The sequence below is a fragment of the Sphaeramia orbicularis genome, chromosome 21 (assembly GCF_902148855.1).
Source record: "Sphaeramia orbicularis chromosome 21, fSphaOr1.1, whole genome shotgun sequence".
Lineage (NCBI taxonomy): Eukaryota > Metazoa > Chordata > Actinopteri > Kurtiformes > Apogonidae > Sphaeramia > Sphaeramia orbicularis.
The window spans coordinates 39696113-39723725 of NC_043977.1; the positions used below are offsets into that span (position 1 = coordinate 39696113).

The following is a 27613-nucleotide window of genomic DNA, read 5'->3' on the forward strand; positions in this document are numbered from 1 at the left end:
AATCTTTAATCAGAGTGATGTCAATCAGGCTGAAAAATGACTACTGTAACTAGTACTACACAACTATTTACACAATTCGTATAAGTTAATAAAAACAAGAACCAGCAGATATTGAGCTTTATTACACAAACAAATGCACTGTCTGTGCTTACACTAAACACTTAGAACATATGTAGTAGGGCTGGGTGGTAATGGCCAAAAACTTAGTGGTAATTACATCAATAAATGTAGGATCAGTACAACTTTACAATTTCAAGGCTGATTTTTGACCCTGAGTGAAAGAAACCAGCAAAAGTCAAATTCACAAAAGATCGACACAAAGACATAAGATGTATCAACATGTATCAAAATAAAGGAAATTGGTGCAATTGGAGTTCTTCAACTCTTTCAACTTTTTTTAAAGGGCAAAACATGATGAACACTGACAAATAACAGCATTTTAATTTCAAATACATAAAATTAGAATAAAAGAAAAGTAAAATTAATCAACAAAACCAATGTACACAAAATACACCTTTTAAATGTTTTTATCACACTAATGATAGACCCTGAATGTATTATTTAAATTACTTTATCATTTTTATTCCCAAATGGTTTTAGTTTCTAATTCATCACCCTTTCCACTGGTTTATTAATAGGTCCATAGGGGTTTCCTCCTTTATTTTAAGTTTTAAGGAGGAATCAGGATGGTTGTATGAGTAATGGTCAGATTACTGATGTTCTGTGTGGTGGTTCTGTCGTCTACAACAGTTTTTCTTCTTTTTTTTTTTTTTTTTATTTCTTTACCAAATGTCAGCATAGTAAGAGTAAAAACTCAAACCTGGATAATAATGGTTTAGATTTATAGCTTGATAATTTCATATAATAGATTGCTAAATCTCTTTTAAGCTGCGGTAGAACAATCATAATTGGTGTCCCCAGAGGACAAGTTTGAAAACCCTTTCTGTAATTATGCTTTATCTCTGTGAGCTGTGGTCCTTTTCTATTAGTGTCTGTGTGAGCTTCACTGCTTTCATTACTCATTTCTCTTGAAGGAAAAAAGTAGAGATGGAGGAGGAGGGAGGGAAGATAGTCAAGGCAAGATGATTCCAAGTCTCTAGATGGAAAAAGAGAGATATGGTCCTGTAAGGGGGGCAAAGAAAGTGACAAATATGATGAGTCGAAGTAGAAGAGGATCAGACAGAACCTGAATCTGTAAAACGAGGCAGTGGGAGGAGATACAAGTTCACTGCTCTACGGTACCATGCAGAAGTTTGATTGCTGATGTTTTCCCACAGTAGTCACAGCTCCAGGCGCTCTTTTCCATTCATGACAGTACTTGTACATGAATCAGATAGTTAAACCCAGGCCGTGTCAGAGGAATACCACCGCTCATGTGCTCTCCTGTCTCATACTTACCTCCTGTGGAATCTGTGGAAACATGATGTGTCATGAATTACAACCACAAGCAGCGTCCTGCAGCTTTCACTGTACCTTTAAGAACACTATGACAGACAGGACTCAGTGTAATGTCTTCATCTGTCAACCCCAAAGTGTAAGATAACTGTCAAGACTTAAACGATTTAGATGTAATGCTGTATTGGAAATGTTGACATTGAAACTTATTTAATTTCAGTTTAGCTTTTCTACTCATTAGGCTTTTATAGAGTGCATTTGATAGTCTCCAAACAAAACAGCTGGACAAAACAAAAAAGTGTTAAGGTGAAAGGTAGAAATAGTACACAAGATACAAACAATACAAACCCAAGGCAGGATGTGGTTAAAACTAAGGATAAAAATGATAAATATAGATTAAAAATGAATAAAAGAATGAGGGATATGAATCTTCACTGACCTTATAAATGGATTCAGTTCAAGTTGATCAATATTCACCATTTAAGGAGGCAAACGTCCAATGATTCCTGATGCATCTTCACCTGGTTTTTCTATAGAATCCGAAAAATATTATTGTTAAATGTGTGGATAGTCACTCGCCTCCTCATTCAGTTTGATTGTGATGCCTACGTTGCAGAACATGAACTGAGAATTGTCCATACCTGTAATACTGTATGTAGTCCTATGCAAAAGTTGTAGTCCAACATTAGGTTTGTTAGTTTAGTAAAGGTCTAATGACCACACATGCATTTCTTAGACTCTGTATTAAGAATATAGTCTGGATTAATGCAAAGTATATACAGGAGTAAGAACAAAAGTTTCAGGGAAAAAGCAACTTATATAAACCAAAGAAGTAGTTTATAGTTTGGCTTTCTTTGCACTTACTTGTCTTTAAACCTTTTGTTCAGACAATATGATATTTATTGCATTCATTTTCTGATGTTTTATACCAGGTTTCATTCAACACATGTCAGCTGTTTGTGCTGCTTCTTTTCATGGGGTCAGAGGTCACACTAAATAGTGACTTTAACAGTTAGATCCCATTTAGTTCATCTTTTTGTGCATCTTTTAAGGCTGTGCACATGTTTGTGTGTTTTCTTGTCGTAAATTAAGAAAAGAGAATGAGAAATAAATGAGTATGCTCATTTCAACCCTGCAAAAAGAGCAAAGCTAAAAGGCTTTTGCACAGTTCTGTACATGTTTGGAAAAATACTGGAGCCAACCCTAGTATAAAGATAATTTTAATAAATTAGTAACAAATAAAGTAGTCATTTGTTTTGGCCACGGTGCAACTTCACTGATACTAAAACATCTGATCAGTCATTCAAGGTTATCTGATAAGTTCAGCTCTTGTATAATATTAAAGTATGTCTCCCATAGCAAAATTTCCCCATAAAATATGTTCATTCCACCTGATTCTACCTTTACAGATTTAGACATTCTAACCGTCATGAATTGGGTGCATTGTACAATTTGACACTGGATAAGTCTATGTTTAGCACAGATGGATGATTTGTGGGGTTTATCAGTGGCATTCTTCCAAAATTCCTTCGAAATCTCTTCTCCTCTTGCAGATCAAAGTGCTTTGATAACAAGAATCAAGGAAACCAAATGTTGGCAACAAATCTTATAGATATTTGACATTTCTCTTTTCAGAGCAGGTACTAACTTGAAGGAGGCGTGAATGGAAGCCAAAGATGAATCTATTCTTTTCTCTGACATATTGAAAATAGGGGTTGAATGCTAATGGACCTGACTGGTGTCATTTTACTGTTTAAATAATATTCATTATTTCAACTCCTGTAGAACAACTTTAGAATTTCCCCCAGCTTATTGCTCATGTACAGATGACCATGAATGTACTGTGCTGATAAATGAAACCATTGCAAAAGTTGTTCAAAACTGGCTACAGCATCATGTGGAAAACCAATGCTTTATATTTAATTCTATTTTCCATTTATGTCCAGGAAATGTTAAACATGTTTCAGGGTCAAACATCCAAACTTGTAAAAAGATATCCATTCAATGATAATATAAACCAGAAAAAAGCTAGAAATTCAACAGGTGATTATCATTCATTGAACAGTGATGATTATTATGTCTTCAGAATAGTTGCAGATTAATTTTCTGTCAGTGTTTCTAACTAAATAATTGTTTGGCTTTAATATTGTCTCAGAAACAGTCTCATATTTTACTGCGGATACATGATAACTTTTACTATTTATGCTTTGATAAACATTTGATGACACTAACTTTCACTAATCTATTTCACACATTAAAAAATAAGGTAAATAGCAGAAATGAACATTGAACATATGTACCAAATTCACAATACAGAACAAAGAAATTATGCCACACAATTATTCTACACATTTCCATTTTCAAAACGTCCTGTTCTGTCTCCAAGCAGAGCAGGTGAATGACGTTAAAGTTACCTCACAGCATTAAAACGAAATAATGTCAGTGAAACCATGACAAATGCCACTTGTTTGCGTTGCCTAAATCGTCTACTTTAGTTAATTCGCTGTCTTGTTTCGTATCCTGTTTCAGCAACAACGGCGTGAACGTGAGATGAGGAGGCAGCAGGAGCGTGAGCAGCGACGCCGCGAGCAGGAAGAGAAGAGACGCATCGAGGAGATGGAGCGACGTCGCAAAGAGGAGGAGGAGCGTAGGAGGGCCGAGGAGGAAAAGAGGAGGGCTGATCGAGAACAGGTACAATGGGAGACTCAATTAAAAGTATTTACTTATGTTTATGTTTAGGGAGAAAACAGAGAACTTCAGATATTATGCTGTTTTTTTTGAGAGCAAATAAAGACTTAAAATCTACTCCAAAACAGCCTTTTCAAGTATTTTCTTTTTAAATCACACACCAAGGATCTTAAGCTGAATTATAGAAATAAAGGCCCAGTTTTAATTCCATTTGTGGTATCTTGGACAGCATTAATTTAACATTAGGTGTATAGAAAATAAATTATTTGCTGTGAACATAAGGTGCTGTGGTGTACTGAGGGGTGGTCTGTGTTTGATTGACAGGAGTATATTCGGCGTCAGTTGGAGGAGGAGCAGAGGCACCTGGAGATCCTGCAGCAGCAGCTGCTCCATGAACAGGCCATGCTACTGGTGAGGAAGCTTTCCTTTACAGACACCCATCTTTGTGAATCCTTCCCTGACACGTATGCCTGTTTAGACATACTGTTGTTTTTTGGCAGAAAATGGAGGAGTGTGCTGTGATGAAGCACAATTGCAGTGACAGAAAAACAGTGTGTGGAGTTTGTTTCTACGACAAACAATATCTCCTCTGCCATTGTGTTAGTGTGGTTAAAATATCTGTTTTTCAGTGCATACCCATTCTGAATATTTGCAACTGTTGAATTGTCCTTCTTGCAGTGTAGATACATGGGTACCAGCTGTGCTTTGTCCTTAGGTGTTTCTCTAAGTCAACACATCTCTTCTCTCCAACTGTGTGTTGACTTAAAACACACAGCTGCAGAGAACACGTCTCAGCCTCCTGTCACTCATGCACTGTCTTCTTCTCAGCACTTGTCTCATTTGCTTTAGTTGATCTACTGCATATTCATCAGTTTTCGTGTCAGTGCATTAAAGATGGTGAGGGCAGATCATCTGTGACCTGTTTTGTCTCAAGGAAAAAAAAAAACAGCAGGAATGTTTGATGGAAATCTAAATGATTCAAGGAAGCCCATGATGCTTCAGAACAAGTGTTAGTAACTCTTTTTTCAGATGTTCTGCAGTGCTAGTGAAATTCTAACCTAAAGTAAAGTACCACCAGCAATTTTCCTGACATATGAAAAGTGAAATATTTTAATGTTGGTGAGAAATTCCAGTATTTTTACAAGGAGGAAGGATATGGATGCATGACAACAACCAGTCTGAAGTCAGCACCTCATGTAAGAGCTGCAGTTAGATGGAGCCCTGTTCAGGTGTAGTTTAGGAAAACCAAGGGGGTATTATGATCCCCTCCTCCAGAAGGATAAAGTGATGAGGCCAGAACAACGTTCTCCTCCATTTCCCATCACATCTGATTGGTTGCTCAGAAGGTACTAGCCTCTTTTTGAACAACTATAAGTACTCAGGGCAGTCGACCAAAAATGTCTCTAAAAAGGACACTCGGTGCACTTTGTTTTATGTATCTCTTTCTTTAATAGTATTGCCATCACTTTCTGTGTCCCCGGTGCTTTTTAGTTTCCAAATCTTGCAGGTTGTAAAATGTTGAAGTGTAGGTGCTCATTATTCCCCTGTTACACAAAGTTTCCTTCTGAACTGAACTGAACTAAGTTCTTGGCACCATCTCCTAACTTTAGCAGATCTGAAGGGACACTTGTGGACAAAATGTATTTCTTTTTCAGGGAAGTCAGGATGTTTACAGGGCCCTTAGTACTGAAGTCATCAGGAAACTAGCTGTTGAACAGGAAGAGAGGGTTTCCCTTGTTTTTCTTCCAGGTGTTTCAGAGTTTGGACTGGTGTGTAGGATTTGTATGACAAGATAGTTTTTTTTTAATATTAATTTTTATTTTTAAGGGATTCTTCTCCTCTGAGGGTTCTAGAGGATACTGTGATAATACAAGGATATGAACACTCATGTCCTCACTTTACATCATCATTATTGGCTGCCCTCTGTGTCACCACTCATAAATGGAAAAAAGTTTCCTCTACTTCATAACTGGCTTGGACACTGTAAAGCTGACCTGAAATACTTAAACACTGGCTTCTAACTGTGTTAAGAAAATGCATTTAACACAACTGCGCCCGCTGCTGTACATGATGTGGTTCGAGGAAATTGGCACAGCTGCCAAAATCATAAAAATCACTGTTTTAGAAGTTAACATTATACACAGTTGCTCAAAAAATATCACTAAAATATTTTTACCTTTTATGATAATATAGGCGTATAAATAGGAATAAAAAGAGGAATGGGTCTTAAAACTAAATCATTCTAACTTTATGCTTAGGTAACAGTGTTATTAGTATTCATTTGGGGTGTAGTGGTATCTGCATTCACTCTGTACTGTAACAATATAGACTTTATGGTTCAGTGTGTAAGTGCCATGGGCAAAGACTAAATGATGATGAATCTGTGTTTCAATAGTGAATCACTAGTTGGAGAAAAATGTAACTTGCACCAAAAAGCCCAGTTTCTGCTGTCTTAAACTGAGATATCTAAACTGAGTTGAACTATGGCTTTTGTTTACCAGTATACCCCAAAATGCTTACACTTTATAACGGAAAAAACATTTTACTGTAGTTGTTTTACTTGTGTGCATACCAAGTGGAAAAAGACACTAAAGGTGTAAATGGCAGAGTAGAAATAACAAACAGGGTATCTGGAGTCCATGAAGAGTCATAAACTCAATTTACTCAGGAGTATTACTGCCAGGGGACATCGGGCCATTTGTAATAATTGCGGAGGTCCTCGTAGTCCAGTCAGTGTGCCATCTCTGTAATATACCCTATTTCAGCAAATTCAGAGGTTGTGTTATAATATTAGTCCTGTGTGATTTGACATTTCTGTGACTTGGGGACACTTTGAATGCTTTGTCTACTCTGCGTTTATCCTGCCTCACTCCAGGTTGTTAAGTACATACTAGGCTGCACTGGCATTTAGAAATGAATGTTTTGGTTGCAAATCCAGGAGGCTCATAACATGATATAGCACGGAGACCAATTCACAGAAACACCAAGTTCACATTGCTTCAGAGGACTGAAAGTTTTACAGCTTATTAGATAAATGGCATCCATGGCAGTGTGCGTTAAGGAATGTTTTTCAAGCAGCCAGTTCAGCTCAGCCGATTAGTGGTGAGCCTTAACGTCAGATCCAGGGGATAATATCAGTAAATTTGAGTAAAACACAGACTACACTTACTCTGTGTGAATATGCTGCATGAAATAACGCTTAAAGGTTAATTTAACTTTTGACTTGTAGTTTATCATTAGATTTAATTGCTATTTACTGCTGTGAAGATATTTCCATGATACTCTGACAAGTAGTTACTTTTAAAAAGGCTTTAAAATGATTTTGTTTGTGGATAAAAACCTGCCACATCCAGCAGCAACAGTCAGTCAGTTTGACCCTCCATGTACTCAGGAGTATAAATGGCGGGAGCTGGAGGAGCAGCGACAAGCACAGAAGCTCCAGAGACAGCTGCAGCAGGAGCAGGCCTACCTGTTGTCACTCCAGCAAAACCCAAACCTGAACAGTAACAAACCAGGCCAGCAGCAGAGCACCCAACCCCCACAGAACCTGGAGCCTGACAGGGTGAAGCCCCCACAGAGTCCTGAAGGGGATCCAGCAAAGCCGCTGCAGAACACTGACTCTGAGCGGACTCGGTCCACTCAGAATCACAGTCTGGAGAAAACCGCAGACAGTGAGCTCCAAGGCCCCGCCCCTGACTCTGAACCAATCAGAGAGGTGAACCTGCGGCCGCTTCCTTTGCTTGTGTGTACTCAACCCCTGCTTTGGGTGTGCTGTCTGTTCATGGTGATGGCTACATGTAGCTGCTGCTGTTGGGTCTGATTGCTTTGTAGACAGAACTAAATGTCCTTATTTCTCTTTCTAAACTCATGAGTCTACCCTGTTGAACTGCAGTAATTGAATTACTTCATGAACCACTATGGATCAAGATTTTATGACAAACTGCTCACCTGGACTGAGGAGTCAGATTTGTGCCAAATGAATTAAGCAGAACTTATTAAATTTTGAGCAAAAGAAAGAAAGTGACTTAAGTCACAGTAAAACAAGACAAAAAAACAAAGGTGTTATCATGTAATTCAATTAGCCTCTTTCTATTTTAATAATATGTCCATTTGTTTACAGTTCCCTTCTGCTTCTTTCTCACTAATCAGACTTTTGCCTTCATTAAATGCATTTAAGTAGCTCCCAATACTCCACTAATAATCTGAGTAGAAAGCTAACCTTAATAAAAATTCCCTCAGACGAGACACTAGTCCCATCAGAGGGAATTTACAATCAGGTTTGCTGTAAACCCAGTCTGTTAATCACTTTAATAGGTATATATTTACCATTTGATGACTTAATCTGTTTTTTCTCCAATTCCAATAAATACTTTCTTTCTGCACATATTTTCACCAGGTACTGGTAACAGTAAAAGTTTCCATGACAAACAGAAACTAGGACATGGCAAAACCATACTGGTCCATAGCAGCTTTTTTGTTGGAGATCTTTATTGATTTAAGGATTGTTGGAAGTTGTTGACATTTTTGAAGTTGTAAGATAAAGTAGATAAGCAAAAATAAAGCAAATATAGAAAAAGACCTTGTGCTACATGTTGAGGCAAATTTAACATTTCGCAGCGGGCATGTCAAAAAAGGTCTAATTCATTGAAAAGAGAAAAAAAACACCTTCATGTGTTTCATGTGTCAGATCTCAAACCAGAGACGACAGTGAATTTGAGGAAAGTCAGACAGTGAGAAAAAAGCTGAGGTAACTGTAAACAAGAAGACACCATCAAAAAAGTACAACTCCAATAGTTCTCATTTTGTTCCCTCTCCCTCTCCAACTCTAACTTTTTTTTTAATTATGCTGGCACCAGTCTGATTCCATAACACTGTTGCTCTTGTAATTAGCCTCACTGTTGTCTTTGCCACTATATTAATGCATTTACCCTAATAACACAGAGCCACCTCATTAGTCCTCAGTGTGGCTTCCTGTCTCTCTCTTTTTGATGTCCTGCTGTTGCCATTTAGCACCTGGTAGGGGAGGAAACAGAGAGAGACAGAAAGCAGATTTAGATTCTCCAGAAGCTGTTCACATGTAGTTTGTCCTGCTTGAGTGGAGCAGGTTTTTATGCATGTGGTAATGCAAGACCCACTGACAAAATTCACGTTTTTGTTTTGTTTGTTTGTTTTTTTGCAGGAGGAGTTTCAGATTTTAAGTGCATGGAAATTGGAAGCCATGTTTGAAGCCAGAATGTGTCATCAGTTTGATTCATGGTGAATCTTTGTAGATTTACTGGCCGTTCTTATCAATAATAATTGGGATTTCTGAGCTAATTTGGATTGCAGAGGACAGACAATTAGATGGGTTACTTGCTGAAAACTCAATTTTGTAGATCATAAATTGAAGGTGATCTATAAAATATGACCTGTGCCTCAGTTGACAGGCAGACAGACAACATTTTCATGTGTTTTCTTTAAATATAACCTTGTTTATCCACAGTCTGTTTGATTTTCCGCTTTTCTTGTAGGTTGTAAGTCGGTGTCCTGGACCTCTATGTGCGTCCTAACCTCTCTGAGTGTTTTTCTCTCCACATGAAAAATGCATGACACTCTTTGTGGTTGTAGTTGTCCTACTAGCAGGGATGTGGGGATACTGTGGCAACATAACACAACTGCCCTTGAGGAGGTGCTTTGTTGTTCCTGCTGCAGTGCTTGTATCAGCAGATGACTTTCTGACTAACAAACCGTAGTGTCTAATGGCTTCCGTCCACTTACCCTCCCCTTTACACCCTCACCCTGCTGTAACAATACTAATGCTAATCTGTTTGTGTGGCTGTGTCCTCAGGCTGATGAGCGGTACCGCAAGAACATCCAGGGTTCTCCTCAGGCAGCTCAGACCAAACCACAGCAGCCTCCGGTGCCGCCACGCTCCGAGTCTTCCTACCCCAATGGGAACTCATCTTCTGATGCGCCGGCCATGCATCGGCCAGTGGAACCACAGGTAGCCACACTGACTTCCAACCCCTCTGAGCTGGTTTTCCATCTTACCATTTTTACATTTAAAGCTTCTGCACCGAGGCAGCATTTGGAGTCTGTGTCAAATGGGTAAACAGTCCTCTGGTCCTTTTTTTCATGCACATTTAAGCTCTGTTGAAGTTAAATAGGCAGATTAAGGTATGAAGCCTCCATCAAATTAGGCATGTGGTCAAACAGAGATTATGGAATGGTTAATAAGCTTATTGAAACTGCAGGTGTGCTTGGCTCATCACATCTTCATCAGACTGAAGAGCTGCTGAGCCTCAGCGGGGGGTTTCACACCCAAACTGCCAGTCTGCCCCGTCACTCCTGGTTTCATGATGTTGTTGTTTGTTGTTTGAGTTCACAGAGAATGTACACATCTATGGAAATCTGATTTGAATCATAGTGTGGTTTGGATCCAATTAACAAAAGTCTCATTTATGTGGTTTTCTCTAAACTAAAATCTGGATACCGTCTGTGTTTGGGCCAACGGTCTGAATGATGCCTACGTGTTTTTTCCTCATTTGTTTGGAGCTGTTTAGTCTTCCATTGTTTATGCTATCTATAATATATTGTAAATTACGTATTTATTTAACTAGCCTGCATGCATGGCAGCAGTAGAAGTCCAAATAATTACTTTTTTTGTTTTTATCCTTTTGAATTTGTCAGCCTGGTTCTGTTTGCAGGTTAGCCTTACATTGCCAGTGCTAGTGGAGACTGAATTGATGATAATGCTTTATTTGTCATTGTAGGAAAAGAAAATGTAAAGAAACAGATCTTTGTCCTGCTTTTAGGGCCCATATTTACTGACTCGAGATGCTGCCTGTGTACATTTGTCTTTTATGTTACTGTCATATCTAATTAAAACATTCTCTTCCAGGTTATGCATTAGCCTTTGCTCCAGTCTTATTGCCTGATAGGTTTAAGTGGTTTGTAACATTGATCGTAAGTGGATGTGTTCACTATTTGTGCTGCTTTCTCTCTTCTGAAATGTGTTAGCAGGTCTGTCCTTCATTTTCTGTCTTCTGGAAGCCATTTGCTGCTTTTTTGAAACTTCTCTAGACTCGTGTCGTTTCAAGTTTGTCTTCAATTCTGTTTCAATTCTCTTGTTTTTAACTGCATATTAAAAGACCTTGACATCCACATTAACAGAATATGGAAGAGAGCACAAACCCAGTGGGTGGGTTATGTGAAGTTTTTGCTTCTAGAAGAATTCTTCCTATTTATAAAACTTTGTGGTGAAGAAAAAGAAATGATCCCATCCCTGGCTACATACTTTTCTCATATGATTAATGCTTTGATTGACAGGTTGTCCTCCTCCTCGTCAAGACAAACAAAAGTGCTTTCACTAAAGCTGTAATTCTTTCACTATTATGTGTGCATTTGTGTGACGGTGACACTGTCTGTTAGAGTGTTGACATTTTATCATGCTGTACCTCACTATTGTGTGCTGGTTATGAAAACATCCATAATTTATCGGCACCCAGATATACAGCAGGGTGACTCAGAATGTAATAGTCAACATTCTGGCAAAGGGTTTTACCCACTAAGCTTAAATAATCACGGTTATTGAAGTCGGTGTGTTTTGAATATGTGACTCAGATTGAATTAAATTACAATGACACTGTATCCAGGTGAACTAGGAGTGGAGCTGGAGGCGAAGTGGTGCCTTAGAGAGTTTATTATTCTGTCATGGGCTGTAAGTCAGTAGATGTGCTGTTGTGTTTTAACCTCTGTTTTATGCGCACACACCTCTGGGGGCTGATTTGAGCATGAAGGGGTCACATTGAGAATTTCTGATTCAAGTTCATTACATAGTCGAAAGTTATAGATCTCTGCTAAGACTTCGTATAAAACCTGATGTTAAGCTGCTAAAAGTTGGTGTCATGCATGAACATTAAACTCACTTTACTACCATTTAAATGTTTTATAACAATATATTTTACCTAAATAACCAAAATGAAACACATATATGTTTCATATAATCATAAAGTGATCTGTGACAGTTTGTGGTTTAAGTTTGGTAACTGAAGAAAGCATTATAAAACCAATTAATGTTGCCCGATGGACATTATGGCTGTGTGCATGTTGTTTGTTTGTATATAGCAAACCTTTCATATTTGTTTGCATGCCAGCCTCCAGTGATAAGTTTCATCTCCATGCTTGGTACTGATGTTGAGGTTTCTTTAGGCCTGGATATGGTGAGACTTAATGACAGCATTAAAGTGACGTGTAATAAAACTTGTATAGGTACTGACCAGAGGACTAGGTGGTTATAGAAAAAAGGAATGCATAATAAAAATGTCATTTAAAAAAAGTTTTGATTAAAGATTGCAGCTTCTGAAATGTGAATACTGGTTCCTGTATGACCGTAACTTAATACCTTTGGTTTACGGCCCGAACAATTCATTTTGTAAGATGTCATCTTGGGCTTTCGGAAACACTTTTTCACAATCAGCCAATAAAATTATTGGCACATAAATCCACTGAATCAAGAGATATAAGAATTTTTAGAGGTTTACAGATTATTGGGAAGTTGCTTTATCAATCCAGATTAAGGAAGATATGAACAATAATGTGGCTTTATTAAACCATGGGATGTTTTGAGTAAAACAACTTTGTTTATTATTATTTAAATGGCAAAAAAAACTAAACTCAACACAGTACAAGATTAGCCTTGCATCTGCAATAGTGTTTAGTTTGTTAATTTCTGAAGCACATGTTCTGTGTTTTTGCACTTTTTCCTCAGGTTTCATTGTGATATCTTTTCATTTATTTTGGAAAAGTCAATAAATGCATTAAATATTGCACACAGAATTATGAAACTAGGTAATTATTTCAACATGATTACATCTGAAAATTGCTGACCAGAGAGTCTCACACATATCAGTCTTTGGATGTCTTTACCTTCACGTCTTCATTCACTACCTTACCTGCTTTTTATCTGTTTTTTTATGCTTTGAAACATTACGTTCCATTGTCTCAAAAATTACCGGTGCAACATGGTGCCTGTTGTTGCTCAGGCTGCACATTTTTATGCATTAGTCATTTAAGGTGTGATAAGAATTTGAGCTGTAAGAATAAAACAATCAGCAGCTTCAGAGACAACAGACACAAATGTGTGTACTTTTGTTCAAATGTTCCTTTTCTCCATTATGAGCTTTGTTAACAATAAAAACTACACATTTGGTCATGTAACACATTTGATGCTGCATGTCTGAGAATGTGCAGTGACACCTTTTATCCCTAAGGCAGTGGTTCTCACTTCAGACCTCGGATGGCTTTGTAATTCAACTGTTTGTTTTTTAATCTAATCAGCACACTTGATTCAAAGCAAGTCAGTGTCAAAAGTCTGAATCACTGCATTAGTGTTCATTTCAAGAGAACCCATTGAAGGTTTTTGAGGAACTGCCCTGTGTTAAAGGAAAAGTTTGATTTTTAGTGGAATTGGGTCATTTGCTCTCATGCAACATGAATTGCTCTCATGTCATGTGCTTAATGTGGAGAATAAAACTAGAGGCACAAGGCAAACAACTAACCAGAAAAACAACATTGATTCAAAGGAGATTATAGTCTTTAAAATCAACAAGATCTTACATATTGAAGACATAGTGGGTGATTATGATACAGTGAAGTAGGTTTGTGTCTGATTCTGACCAGAAATCTGGGCCTTTCATTTGGTCATGTATCTCAACTGAAGACCAAAAAGCTGTTGGCTGGTTAGTTTATGTCCAACACACCGAGCTTAATGTAATGGACACAAGGCCTGTGTGTCACAAACTGCAGTAAACACCTCATTGTGGTATATAAATGTCAAAAGAATGCTGTTAAAACCTAAAAAAGAAAAAAAAAAAAAAGCAAAGTCTATACATCTTAATTAGGTCTTATTCTACGAGTGGAATTTTTTTATCTCAAATAATATTATAAATAGTTTTGGAATTTTAGCTGTTATCATTAGCCTCATATCATATTTCCCAAGTCATTTTTTGTCCAAATTGTGATATCTGCATAACTTTACTCTTCATTGGCTATGTCCTGAAAAAAATCTGATTTTGGCTATAATGCTATGAAGCTAACAATATATAGGATTAATGCTTTTTTTTAACACTCAGGCAAGAGACCCATAATCCTCTAACTCTTGGCATGAAAGCAAAGTAGAGTAACAATCAAACTATTCCTTCATAAAGGTTCTTCAAAAAACGGTGTGTTTCTCGTGTATGGCTCCAGTGTGACAAAGCTCTGACGATGGCCTGCATGCAGACTGACCCCACTCCCTGAATGTGTTTTGTTTTTGTCATCTGGAAGGTCCGTTCACATCTGGCTGCTTTAAAGAGCAGCTGCAGCGTGGCGTCGTCCTCGTCCTCCTCTTCCACTCCGCCCGCTGTTGCGCGCTCGCACTCCTTCAGCGAGCCGCTCGCCCTTAGTTTTGAAAATCTGCACCTTCGCAACAGCCAGGAACCCCACCACCAGCACCATCACCCTCCATCTTCATCACCATCCTCCTCATCATCTACGCCTGCACGCACTGACCCACAGCCCCACCCCCATCCTAGACCCCTGCCCCATGAACCGGCCCCTTCAGAGGAGGTCCCACCCAGGGTAAGAACAGGCAGATGGAGCCTTGGTGTTGTGTAGTAGCGCTTAGACCCAGGGAACCATCATTATCCTGTACGGCTCAATTCATGACCTCCCTCTGCCTGATTAATTCAACTCCATCAACAAGTCTGTGTTCAGTGGGAAAGAGACCCGCTGGGGAATTAGAGATGATTAAATTAAATCCAAATGTAAATTTACAGAGGGGTCATTCCATGCCGACTTGCTCAGAATTCAGAACTTTTCTCAGTTCATGTCATGAATATTCTTACAAACACAAACTTCTATTAAGTCTATTGGACTCTGCAAAGTCCTAAAACTCTGCTATATTTCTAGTTCTATATATAAGTTTGATATTTAAAGCTGCAGTGCTGAATAGTTTTTTTGTATAGTTGCTTAAATAAATTTTGTTACATGCTGTTTTAATATGTAATTTTTTTAGCTCTGAAACTATTTAGAAAAGTTCTATGTCTGTTGTTATGCTGAAAAGAACAGTATGTGACTTAAGATTTCTAATGTAAGGATAACTTGCAGATATGAGGGAACTTTTTTAATACCCCATGAAATCAAAATGTGACTCAGAAATTAAAAAATTATTTGAGGTATAAGGTGTAGTGTTTGGTAGTTTGACACTTTTCAAATGATTCATATGATTCAGCTAAGCAGTGGGTGAGTGACACTTACAATGACATTTAGTTCAGGGGATTAAAATTAAGCATTTGAAAGAGAATATTTGGCAAATTTAAAGCAGACTTAAAATGCTTTTGTTTACCTTTTAACAATAAAATCCATGTCATGAACTGTGAGGAAGTAGGTGAGTTTGTACGGAATAACCTCTAGGAGTTTTTAACATATGCAGGTTGCTTCATAGCTTTAGTCCCCCTTTTCCCACAAAAACAATATTCAGTGACTTCCTGAGGGAATGTGATCTGCTCTGAATCCCAGAGAATATCATGAGAAAGAGGAAGTGGACTTCCCCTCTGTGTTCTGAATCACAGAAGAAAAGCCTGCTGTATCTACACTATATGGACAAATGTATGTCCGAACATGACATTGGCAAAAATGTAGGAAATGGTCCTTTTGTAGTTTATGAATAAAACTGGTAACCTGAAGAGGAAATATTACATGTGTGTAGGTAAATAAAATAAGTTCAAATGTAACCAAGATTACAATTAACAATGAAAACAGTTCTTTAGATACAGTGACTGTTCTTAAATTGTAAGTAGTTCCTCCATTAGCATAGGAAAGTGGTTAATATGCAAACTGTTGTTTTAGTTTATTGGTTAAATGTAGTTCAGAATCATCTGTAAAAGTCAAACATACTTGTATTTCCCTAAAATGAGGTTACTTTCCAATCAAACTGTATATGACAAAATTATTCTTGTCTAGTTTTTTAAAATTTTTATTTTTTTTTTCATACAAATAGACTAATTTCCCTGACCCAAGGCTTTCTTGTTTTCTTTAAGTAACTTTTTGGAGCCCTGTGTTAGTACAATACATCTGCCTCGTATGTTTGGAGCTTCAAGTGAAATAATTAAGGTCTTAAAACTTGATACTTTAACTCAGGAATCTAAAACAGGCCTTAATCATTTCAGGTTGGTGTTTTTGACTGAATGTACAAAGATTAAGTTACCAAAAAGTGAATTAAAATCATTTTCTCAGTTTTGTGTGTACAATCTGAACCAATCTTCACTGAGCTAGAACTAGAACACTGACTGGGAGTCACTTTATCACCAATCTTTATGGCTGAATGGGAGCAAATCCCTGAAAAAAACAGGTTCACAATCTGCTGAAAAGGAACAACAAGAGTGGAATAGATTTCTATAAATGAATCCCTCTGATTAGAAACATGTTCGCAGTCACATATTGGAGTTAATTGAAGCTGTCGTCATACTTTTGACCATGTAGTGTACGAACACTCACTGTGGGACCTGAACACGGGGGCATGTTGAGACAGCCTGTCTCATGTCGCTTTTTTTTTCGCTCCAGACGAGTTCAACCTTTAACAGACGGCACAGCATTACAGAAACAAAAATAGCTGCTGAAGGAGAGAAAAATAAGCAAAGCGGTGAAGTATTTAGGTTTTTTAAATAACCGTTTTGCCTGCATATATGCACAGGCCCTCTGGATGATACGCTAAGTATAGGAAAGAGAGGAAGCTACAGTAGACAACTGCTACCCACAAATGTAGGCAGACGGAGTCTAAAATGTAAAGACGGTGTAAATTTAGTCCACAGAGCTAAAGTCAGCCATACCCTGTCACACTTTAACCACAACCCTGCTGAAAAGCAACGCGTCCCATAGCATTCTGTTCATTAACAGAAGTCACGTTTTGCCACATTAACCCTGGTCTTAACTGAAAATGCAGATTAACAGCTTTTTGTTATTCATGCCTCCATTATTTTGGCTGCAATGCCTGAGCTGAGTGTTGTTCTGCATGGCTTTGGATGCTGCCTATTATTCTGCTGCATTTACAGGAGACTGGAATAGGGACAGGTTACTGGTCCAACTGGGTTTTTCACAGCAGTGCTCTGGGGTGATGGGTTAGAGGGATGAGAGCTTTGGTTGTTATCTGTATGTGCTGTGGGATTTTAAAGTGCATTTTCCTCTCAGTTGATATGAGTCTGATAAGGACACAGATTCAAACCAATGTGACTACAGATGTGAAAAGGTGATCTAAAAGCATTAATATGTCACTTTTTGAAGATGTTGGTTTCATGTTAAGAAATAGCGAGATCTTTCTCTGCCAGGTCTCCAAAAAAGTCAGAACAACTGAAAAATACAAAAGCTTTCCAAATACCTCTCTAGACCCTCTGAGCTAAGTCACCATTAGCATGTGTAAGTCTCAAAATGTGTTTGTTTTTCACTGGATTGAATTGAAATTTGTTCTGAACACACAACAAATACTGAAGATAATTTGCAAAATGCATCACTGTAAATTGTTATTAACTTCTAACTTACAAATTCCCTGAGCCCAATAAAAATCAGGCTCATTATGGGACATTACTTGTGTTTTGTTTTTGTTTTCCTAGATATGAACAGCTCATCCTAATGTAAAAACCACAACAGTTCTCATTTTTACCAGTGAAAGCAGAATTATCAACACTATATTCTTTTTCTATTAGGCCCTCCTAAATCCCTCTAAGTCAAACACTGCACCTTTTAATTTCTAAAACATAATATTTATGTATTTATTTATTTAAAAAATGGGTCTATTCACATTAGTACATGTTGGGTTGTATCCATAGGGGTCCTTTGATTAGTAAACTAAAAAGAACAAGTACATTTCAACTCAGTCCAGTGAAAGTTTGATCAAATTGTTCAGGTTTTGAAGATGCATAACGGGCCTAACTTTAAAAATTCTAAATCAAGTAGATCTGTAGGATTTTAGAATTTCCCATGAAGTTAATAAATATTTTTACATGGAATCTGCATATGTTTTTCGCAGTGAATGTTGCTGCCTTCTTTAGAACATACGAATGCAGTTACTCATTTTTAGCTGCAGATTTTACATTTCACCAGAGGAACCAATTTTCAATTATAAATCCTTCATGTCAGACATTTTACTTGTATCTGGTTTGTTCATCATCTCTGGTGCGTGTTGATTTTATGTAGTTACATAAGTGTATTTTTTTCTGCAAGTCATAAATTAGTTGTTCTGCTAAAGTGAAGGTTTAATAGATGTAGTGTGTTGTGTGTATCCGCTGTTCTATTTTGTACACATTCATGCACGCAGAGTGTGCATGTGTGAGCTGGTTCCTGTCTTTATTATGAAAAGGTTCCTGTCAGGACTACATCCAGGTCACCAGTGTTGTCGAGGCGAGATTCGCCTCATCACCAAGGCAACGCCTCACATAGCAGCCACGCAGGACACCGCAATGCTCCCAGGTAAACTGTCAGATCCCCTTCTGGTTTATCTGATTGTGCTTGTGTCTTATGTCTTAGTTTTTGTGTCCCAGTTCTTCTTCTTCTTCTTCTTCGTCTTCTTCTTGTTCTTCTTTGTCTGCATCTCATCTTCTTCTTCATCTCCTTCTTCTCCTCCTCCTCCTCCTCCTCAAAAGCCTCCCTCTGTTCTTTAATCAGTTTAGTGGTTTGGAAACATTCACACATGGAAGTGCCACATCATTACCAAATGAAGAAAATTCTATAAGAAACAGATGTTTACAGTCAGTAATTGACTCCATATATACAAATGAGGGTGGAGTATGTAAAGCACTGGGTAACGCATCTTGAGATAAGATGCCTGTATACAAATAATTAACATCTAAAAAAATATAGCAGTGTATTTTTTAGGAGTTACTGTGGTCTCATTTCTTTTATTCGGTGTGGGTGAATAAATCACCATTCTCAAAAATGAGGATCAGGAAGTCAGCATTGTTTTATTCAATTAGTGCACAGAATCCCACACAACTCGAGGGTTGTAGGAAGATGCTCCCTGAACAGAGAAAAACATCAGTATTTAAGGAGGTTGAGTCTCATGACAAGGCTCTAGTTACATCAAAATACATCATAGTTTGCCTTGCAAGAGACAAGTTATCTCCCAACTGAAGCTGGAGTGACCTTGGTCAAAATGTAACTTCAACAGGTTACATTTGGGAGTGTGGGATACCAATAAGGCAACAGTTCTTCTTTGTTGTATTCCCACTGGCCTTTATACTTCTGTGAAACAAAAATGAACATCCTTAAAGATACATTAGTGTTTTCCATCATTTAGATTCTCTAAAAAAGTGATCTGGTGGTCCATCTGTACATTATTACTCCATTAGTAAAATTTCAGGTCGTATGCAAGACTTAGATCCCTACTCTGTCTGGCTTTGGTTGTCAGATACACCTGACAGCTCACTCACCAGATGAGCTTCTATTTGTTGAATAAAATATCTTTCTTGACAGACAGCTCCATTGTACAAAAGCATCAGATGACTTTGTTGTGCAAACAGTTGAAGTTTCACCATGTCAGTAAGCTAACATTAGCATTAGCCCTCCCCGACCACTCATTGATGGCTCTGACTCCTCAGGTTCCTGCAGTTCTGCCCCTTTTGTTCAAATATGGTCACTTATGGTTCTGAAAAGCCAACATTACAATGACGAAAACACAGGCAAGAGATTGTGTCAAAACCTGCACTGAAACCCAACTGAGACGTGTGTTCTGAATATGTTGAAATGATCCTAAAACCTGAACAACTGATAAATTCTACATGTTCTAACAGTAAAATACTAGAATGAGTAAAAGGCCTATCCAGAAAGAATATGCAGTTTACATGACCATATCAAATCCACATTATACTGAGGTACAGAATAATATTAGATTGTGTCAGTTTGTTAAACCCTGAAGAAGAAATAGCTCTGTGAATCCAGGCTATTGTTATTAAAAGGACAGGAAAAAGACTGAAATTCACACAGACGTTGGCAACAAATATGCCTTATTTGGAGAAAACTAACAACCCGGAGCGGTGTGTAAGTAAGTGTCTGTAGCTGGAGTGTTTGTCCGTAGTTGTGTGGGAGGGTTTATGTAACAGTGCTAGCTGTCTAACCTTGTGATGTGTCTTTGTATCTGTGTGTGCATTTGCTCATCCGCACACTTTTCTATTTCCAAACCACAAGCCCTCTCATGAGACTTTCTGTCATCTCTCCCCTCCTGTGACCCTGCTGCACTCCTTTCTCTCTCTCCTGAACAACATCGCCTCTGTTCTTATCATACTCTGCCTTTTCAAGAACATTCAGCCCCTCATCCTGTTGTTCGCATAAGACATTTTAAGACATTTTATTGTTTTTTTTTTTTTTTTTACCTTCCTGTTGAAGTTTGAAACTGCTGTTGTTCCACATCCCTTACGCACAATGTAACACACACGTATATATAGAACCAGTACAGCGCTATAACATATATGAAATGTTCAGCATTTATTTGTAGTTATTATTTTCACAAAAAGATGGAATTTATATTTAAGAGTTATTTATGTATTTGATTGTTTGTTTGGATCCATGTTAACCCCTACAAAAATGGCAATTTGTTTTCCTGTCGAAATAAATATCACACCTTATAACTAAACTTAAAGAAATAAATATAAATGCTGTATATATTTGGGCTAAAAAAGCACTGTGATAAAATCCAAGATAGATAGAAATAAGCTAATGCAAATGTTCACATGCACAAATGTCCAAGTTGTGTGTTTAGTATTAAAATGTTTAAGTTGTGACGCAAGCATGGTTAAAGAAAAATTGAATAATGAAATTGGATTTTTAAATGTTTTACTGCTTTTTTTTTTTTTTTTAAATTAAATACCGCCACTTGCAGTTGTATGGGAGCTTATACTTATGTTTAATAGAGATCAAACACTATGGTACACTTTAGTTTTGTTTTTCAGTTCATGTGTATTTCCGTAGCACTTTTACCACAAGTCTGGTACATAATATTATTCATTATAAATGTATAAAAACCATGTGTACCTGCTGCATGCACTGATAATGATGATATTTACTTCTTAGGTAAAGAAACCTTGAATGACATTTTTCTTACACTAAGGTCTAAGCATTTTAGGTAACGCCATTATAAATAGTCCAGCTTCAGTGCTGCCCCAACTTTTAGAACTTTGTGTCATCAGGGTGTTATATGAATGAATGAATTTTTTTAGTGTTGTGCCCTGCACAAGAATATGCCCAGCCCTTACATGGGCTTATAAGACACCAAAAATATAAACCAAAGACCAAATGCCAGACAATAGGCACAATAGATACAAACAAGACAATGTACTGACCCATTTAACCCTTTCATGCATAGTGGTCACTACAGTGGACAGCTATTCTACAGCTGTTCTCTTGTATATTCATGGATTTTGTTGTTCTTTTCGTTGTTTTTTTGTTTTTGTTGTTTCTTTACACATATCTTTATTAAAATTTTAAGACACTACATGTCTTTTCTGACATGAATTGGTAACATTATGTAGATCTCTCCTGAGGATAAACCCCCAGAATCACAAGCCTTCCCCACAGTTTTCACACAATTTACCAGTAAATGCATGTTTCTGTGTGTCCAAAATTAAACATGTGGTGTCCAGCTGAGTGGATATTTTTGCAACTTCATGAAAAATAGATTCATAAGAATTTTTTTTGTCATTTTTACTTTTTTTAATGTATTTTTACATTTTTTTTTTTTTAATTATTTTTATTTTATTTATTTTTTATTTATTTTTCAGAAGAAAATTTTCTATCACATTGTTTTTTTCATGCCTAAAGAGGAATAAAAACACTCAGGAAAAAACTTTGATTAAGGTTCTCTTAATTTGTGCATGAAAGGGTTAAACAAACACATCTGCTGTTTTTTCCAGGCTTTACAAATAAATAATGTTAATTTATACACATTTGAACATTTCATCTTGTCATCATCAGTGCTCTAGAACATGTCAGGATTTCGGATAAATGTTATATTTCTAACCCTGCATTCTCTCTTGGTTCCACAGCACAGCAGAGCCTCGGCTGCTGTGGGAGCGAGTGGAGAAACTGGTTCCCAGATCGACCAGTAACACCGGCAGCGGAGGCTCCAGTTCCTCCAGCAGCTCCAGTAACTCCAGTTCCCAGACTGGTTCTCACTGCGGGTCTGGAGAGCGGTTCAGGGCCCGCTGTGAGTCCACACACATTCAGAGACATAGGGCAGGTGGACAGTAAGCGGAAAAAAGTCAGCTTAGTGAAGAGAACTCTTAAACCGCTATGTGGTCTTTAAAATGTATTTAATACACATAAATAATACACATAAGACTCAGTATGACTTTACATGACAGCACAATATGGCAGTAGATAATCATGTAGTAATACCATGTAATAACTCCTGTAATGGCCAATAAAAATTCTGAATCAACATACTATAATGTTTAAATCCATCTTCTACCTGTTTATATTTAGTTTTCATTATAATGTCAGATTAAAGCAAGCATTTAATGACATAATAACCAGGAAACACATGGTAGTTTCTGTGTAAAACAAATATGAATGCAAAATGCAAAAGTACAGTGGAAGGGAATTGAGCTGTCTTAGTTTGAGTTGCAGCTAAAAAATGCCTTTTTGCTGCTAGTTTCACTCTTTATTTTCATTAACTGTAAAAACATTAGCCGACAAATATAGTTTATAGAAGAGCACTAACATTATTATGATGACATTCAGAAACAAATGCTGGATCCAAACTGACCTTTTGACCTTCAACCTCCTTCAGCCTCTTCCAAATCGGAGGGCTCACCCCTCCAGCGGCCAGAGAATGCTGGGAAAAAGCCTGAGGAGAGGAGGGACTTGGTCAGGCCGAGCAGACCGGCGGTGAGAGACGCTGACTAGATGCAGACTAGCCAGTAGCACGCTAGCTGGGATAGATCTAGATCAGTACCAGTGTGTGTCTGAGTGTGTGAATTCTCTCTGCTGTGTGTTTTTTGAATAATAAATGGACGTGTTGACTTGTGCGGGTTGTTTTCTCTTTGGACTGAGCACACTGGCTGAAGGGTTCTCTGCACTAATTGCTTGCTCCTTCTCTGCTGAACCAGCCGTTTTTTCTGAACTTCTATCATTTTTCATCTTTGCAGCTCTAATAGGTGACTCATTATTCAAATTAATCCACTAACCTTTAAAACAGTAGCTTGAAGACACATGAGCTGGTCTGCTGTCATCTACATCTTTTGATTTTACTACTCTTACGCTGGCTTCTCATTGGCAGGCACACCTGTTTAACCACTTCCTCTCCTGCAGCTTTGTTTCCTGCTTCTTCTGAAACATCTCTGATCCTTGGCTAATGCGTGGACTAAACCCCTCAAGAAACAAAAATAAGAATCTTGAGATAAAATGGCCTCTGTCCTTGTTTTCCTGGTAGGACCTGACGGCTCTGGCCAAGGAGCTGCGTGCCGTAGACGACGTTCGTCCCCCAAACAAGGTGACGGATTACTCCTCGTCCAGTGAAGAGTCGGACACCACAGACGAAGACGACGATGAAGAGGTGGACCAGGAAGCAGGCGAGGAGTCCACTTCTGGCCCAGAAGATTCCAGAGCGGTGTAAGTTTAAGCCCTGACCTCACACACACACACACACACACACACACTGAACCAGGTGAATGTCCGTGCATGAGCCATGTTTTGGGAGATTAGTAAACTTAATTGATCAATAATGAAATGACAAGTAAGCAGGTATGTATGGATTCAAGATTAGTTAGCTTTGTTATTTATTAATTTATTTTATGCTGGTATTAAACGTTGAGATTTGGATGAACTGAAGTTTGGAGAATGATTATATTTTTTGCTGATTCTAGAAAGCTGGGAATTGGAGTACTTTAGCAGCTGGTTTTGGAGGTGTGAATATCTGTTTCCATATTTTTAGCAGAGAGGAATTTCTTGACATAATCAGGTAGTGGACGCTAGATTGACTTCCTCTTCTTTTTGCCTTTGTTATACGGTTGAGATAAATGAGGTTGGCATTTCTTTTTCCAATTTGAAACAGTTCTGGATATTTTGATAATAATATTAAACTGTTAAACTGACCGCTTTAACCTTAACCCTTTAGGTTTCTCTTGATTTATGATGGTACAACTATATGGACATTGCCCTCATTCAGTCCCCCAGAACCACCAGATCCATCTCGACACACTCTACATGATGGCATCCATAACAAACAGTCAAAGGGCATGGATTGGAGCATCTCATTTGCATTTAAAGCACCATACACTGAAACAAACTGTTTACAACATAACTGAATACCAGGAAAATGAACAATCTGTGCATCATTTTGAACTGAAAATCTACACATTCTAGAGAGATTAGAGACACATTGACTTGTTAAATAGGTCACCTACTGCCACCTATGTCTGACTGAAGAGTGTGAGTTAACATCCCTTAGAGCAGGGTTGTCAAACTCAGGTCCTCGAGGGCTGGTATCCTGCATGTTTTAGATGTTTCCCTCTTCCATCACACCTGGAAGCCATTACATCGTTATCAGGCTTCTGCAGAGTACGATGATGAGCTGATTATTAATTGAACCAGGTATGGCTGGAAGAGGGAAATATCTAAAACATGCAGGATACCGGCCCATGAGGACCAGAGTTTGACACCTGTGCCTTAGAGGGTGATAGAGTGGGGTTATTGAATTGAATGCAGTCTGCAATTTTACCACTTAATGTCACTATCACACACTGAACTTTTAATCCTTTGTATCGTATTTTGTTTTACATCTTGGTCATCATATAAATTAGCTATGTGCTGCTAATGCTGACCCAGAGTACACTGTATATGATCTGTGTTGACTAACCTAATGGAATAACCTTTCCTGTGCAGCTCTTCCAGGCTGAGTAACGGAGAGACAGAGTCTGTGAAAACTATGATTGTTCACGATGAAGGCGAGAACGACGCAGGCTCCACGCCCTGCAAAGACAGCACGTTGATCGTCAGACAGGTACCAGCAGAAAATGAAAACAAACTGTCCTGTGTTCACACCAATCACATTTTCATATTTTCTTTAATGTGTTCTGTTCGCTACCCCAAGTGTTTCCCATTGTGTTTATCTGTTGTGTTGATCACTGTCTGTTTTTATACACTTTATGTGGTTGATAAAGAGGAGCAAAAGGCAGATAATACAGCAGGATTATCACATTGTAACCCCTTACCTAAGACATCTTGTATAATTTTAAAAAGTTAGCCTATACTTAGTATCAACTACAGAAGCTGAGAATAGCCATGCTTACAATCATTTTTTAAGCAGTGATAATATTGGTTACTGTCTTATATTCACCAAAGAAAGCAGCACAGCTCTGTGTCCTTCAGACAGTCATGACAGTAATATTTGAAGGCTGGTGTGATCAGATGAACCAGATTGTCATTTTTTTCTCCATAATTATTGTGAAGATATACAATAATTTCATAGAAAATGTGGCTCAGCTTATTGAGTATTTGCAAAATGCTGTTTTTACACAATGTAGTGTTATACAACCTTAGATAAAGATAATCTGATCTACAGAAATCAACTTGTTTAATTTGATTTGATGACAGAATTAACTCATGTCGATGAAAAAATGCCATTAAGCTATAACTGTAAGCACAGCTGATCAGTTTCCATTGTCTCCATAATCTGTGTCTGGAAACTAACACGACGTTTCTGTGCACCTGTAGAATAGTCACTGTAGTTTACCCTTCACTCTAGCTAACACCTTCCCTTCCCCAGAGCTCATCAGAAACACATCTAGACCCAAAGTCGTCTACCCCTCTTTCTACTTCCAGAGTGCAGGTGACAAAAAGCGGCCCTCTGCGGGCCCCGGCCCAACTCCCACACCGGTCCTGTTAGCAGGCTTCCCCCCAAGCCCCGGCTCAGTGCCGGGCCTCAGCCATCACACCCCCAGCCCCCACCATCATCACCACCTCCACCACCATCACCCCTCACAGCACGCAGACAGGAACGGCTTTGCCGGCCGCATCCACCACCTTCCAGATCTGATCCAGCAGAGCCACCATTCCTCCCCATCCTCCTCTGCATCCAACTCCCCCTCCTCCTCCAGCCTCACCAGCCCCTCCATGTCCCCACAGAGCCCCCTGGACAAGCTCGTCATCCTCACAGAGGTATGTCCCCCAGCCTGATGCGGGACACCCACAAGTGGGTGACCTACAAAGACATAACTGGTACCAACTTCAAAGCTGAACCATATTGTCCTGTTCTTGGAATACTTGTGGAACTTCATTGTGCATGTACACAAAGTGAAGGAACCACAATACCTTTTATAACAGCCAAACTAAAACCACCTTGAGTACTCTTCTTCATTAGGTGCTGTTCTTCTTTACTAGTTAAATGGTGGAGGAGGCATTCTCCTCCTTAGTAAAAGAGTAAAAGTATTTACTTAGTAAATGTAGAAATGCTATTGTGTAAAGAAGTCCTGCATTTGAAACCTTTGATAATTTACTTTAATGTAAAACTGTGAAATCTTTTCTCTTCATTCCTTTATGAGTTTTATTTAGGATCTTACCAGACCTTTGGTTACAGGCCTTTTTGTGTGGTCAGAGGCCAGTCAAGGTTTTACAAGCATTTTAAACATTTAAATGTCTTTTTTTTACTCCTGGATGTTGCCTATTTTCAGCAGCATAGTCTCACATTCCCCAGACTAAAGATCACAGTAAACAGGGCAGTTAGGAGCGCAGTGGCAAGTATGTTCCTCATGGAAATATCAACTTTTAAACCAGCCTTTTTGTTTTTGTGTTCCATAAATTTTACCCTGACCCAATCCACATATTCCTCCCTGTATTTTTAAGTTTACCTTTGGACCGAATGCCCATTTTATTTGCATGCAACACATTGTGAAGTATTTCAGTTTGTCTGCTTGTTTGACTGCATTGTTTTGTAAATGTTTTGTGAATCATCACTTATTCTTTTGACCTTTCAAAAAGGAAATGTCTAATCTCATGCCATTGAATCATGTCTTTGTCCTCCAGAGTCAATCTAGTAACAACATGCAGAAACACAAGTCTTCTTCCTCCTTCACACCATTCATTGACCCACGCCTTCTTCAAGTTTCTCCATCCACCGGCAGCGCCCTCAACAATGTCGGTAAGTTGCATCATTGAGATGCAGCTGAACTCCTCTTCCATCTGCACCTCAGAGACCTTTGGGTTTTGTCAGTTAGAAAGAAGTGTCAGGAAAAATGGAGCGTTTCTGGGCCTTATATTAATTTCCTTTTATTGCATCTGTTTTGTGAATAAGCTGTTCAGTCCTATTAAAGCCTGCAGTGCACCAGTCAGACTGCCGGAGAAAATCTGCCTAGTCTGTTAAGTTTAGGGGACCTCTCTTTGTCACTTTTTGGAGTCAGGAATGACAGACTGTTTTTGAAGCCCTTGATTTGCCTTTCCGTCATTATTTGTCCTGGTAATAAGAATAAATAGAAGAAGAAAAGAATGAATAGAAAGAAAATCCAGCTGTACATCTTTATGCACCACAGAT

At 38.3% G+C, this 27613-nt stretch overlaps 1 protein-coding gene across 6 annotated transcripts in view; it reads left to right on the top strand.

Annotated features, from left to right (window-relative positions):
* Positions 1–27613, top strand: part of LOC115412774 (mitogen-activated protein kinase kinase kinase kinase 4-like) — a 124294-nt gene that overhangs the window by 83666 nt on the left and 13015 nt on the right. For 2 of the 6 annotated variants that reach the window (XM_030125428.1, XM_030125430.1), the window contains exons 13-24: positions 3925–4086; positions 4408–4494; positions 7475–7798; positions 9911–10066; positions 14389–14682; positions 18455–18564; positions 22131–22291; positions 22877–22974; positions 23519–23697; positions 24970–25087; positions 25801–26244; positions 27109–27223. In XM_030125428.1, coding sequence (XP_029981288.1) covers positions 3925–4086; positions 4408–4494; positions 7475–7798; positions 9911–10066; positions 14389–14682; positions 18455–18564; positions 22131–22291; positions 22877–22974; positions 23519–23697; positions 24970–25087; positions 25801–26244; positions 27109–27223 — 2248 coding nt within the window. The remainder of the gene's footprint in view (positions 1–3924; positions 4087–4407; positions 4495–7474; positions 7799–9910; positions 10067–14388; positions 14683–18454; positions 18565–22130; positions 22292–22876; positions 22975–23518; positions 23698–24969; positions 25088–25800; positions 26245–27108; positions 27224–27613) is intronic. The other 4 variants (XM_030125431.1, XM_030125432.1, XM_030125433.1 and 1 more) reach the window with 4 other exon arrangements.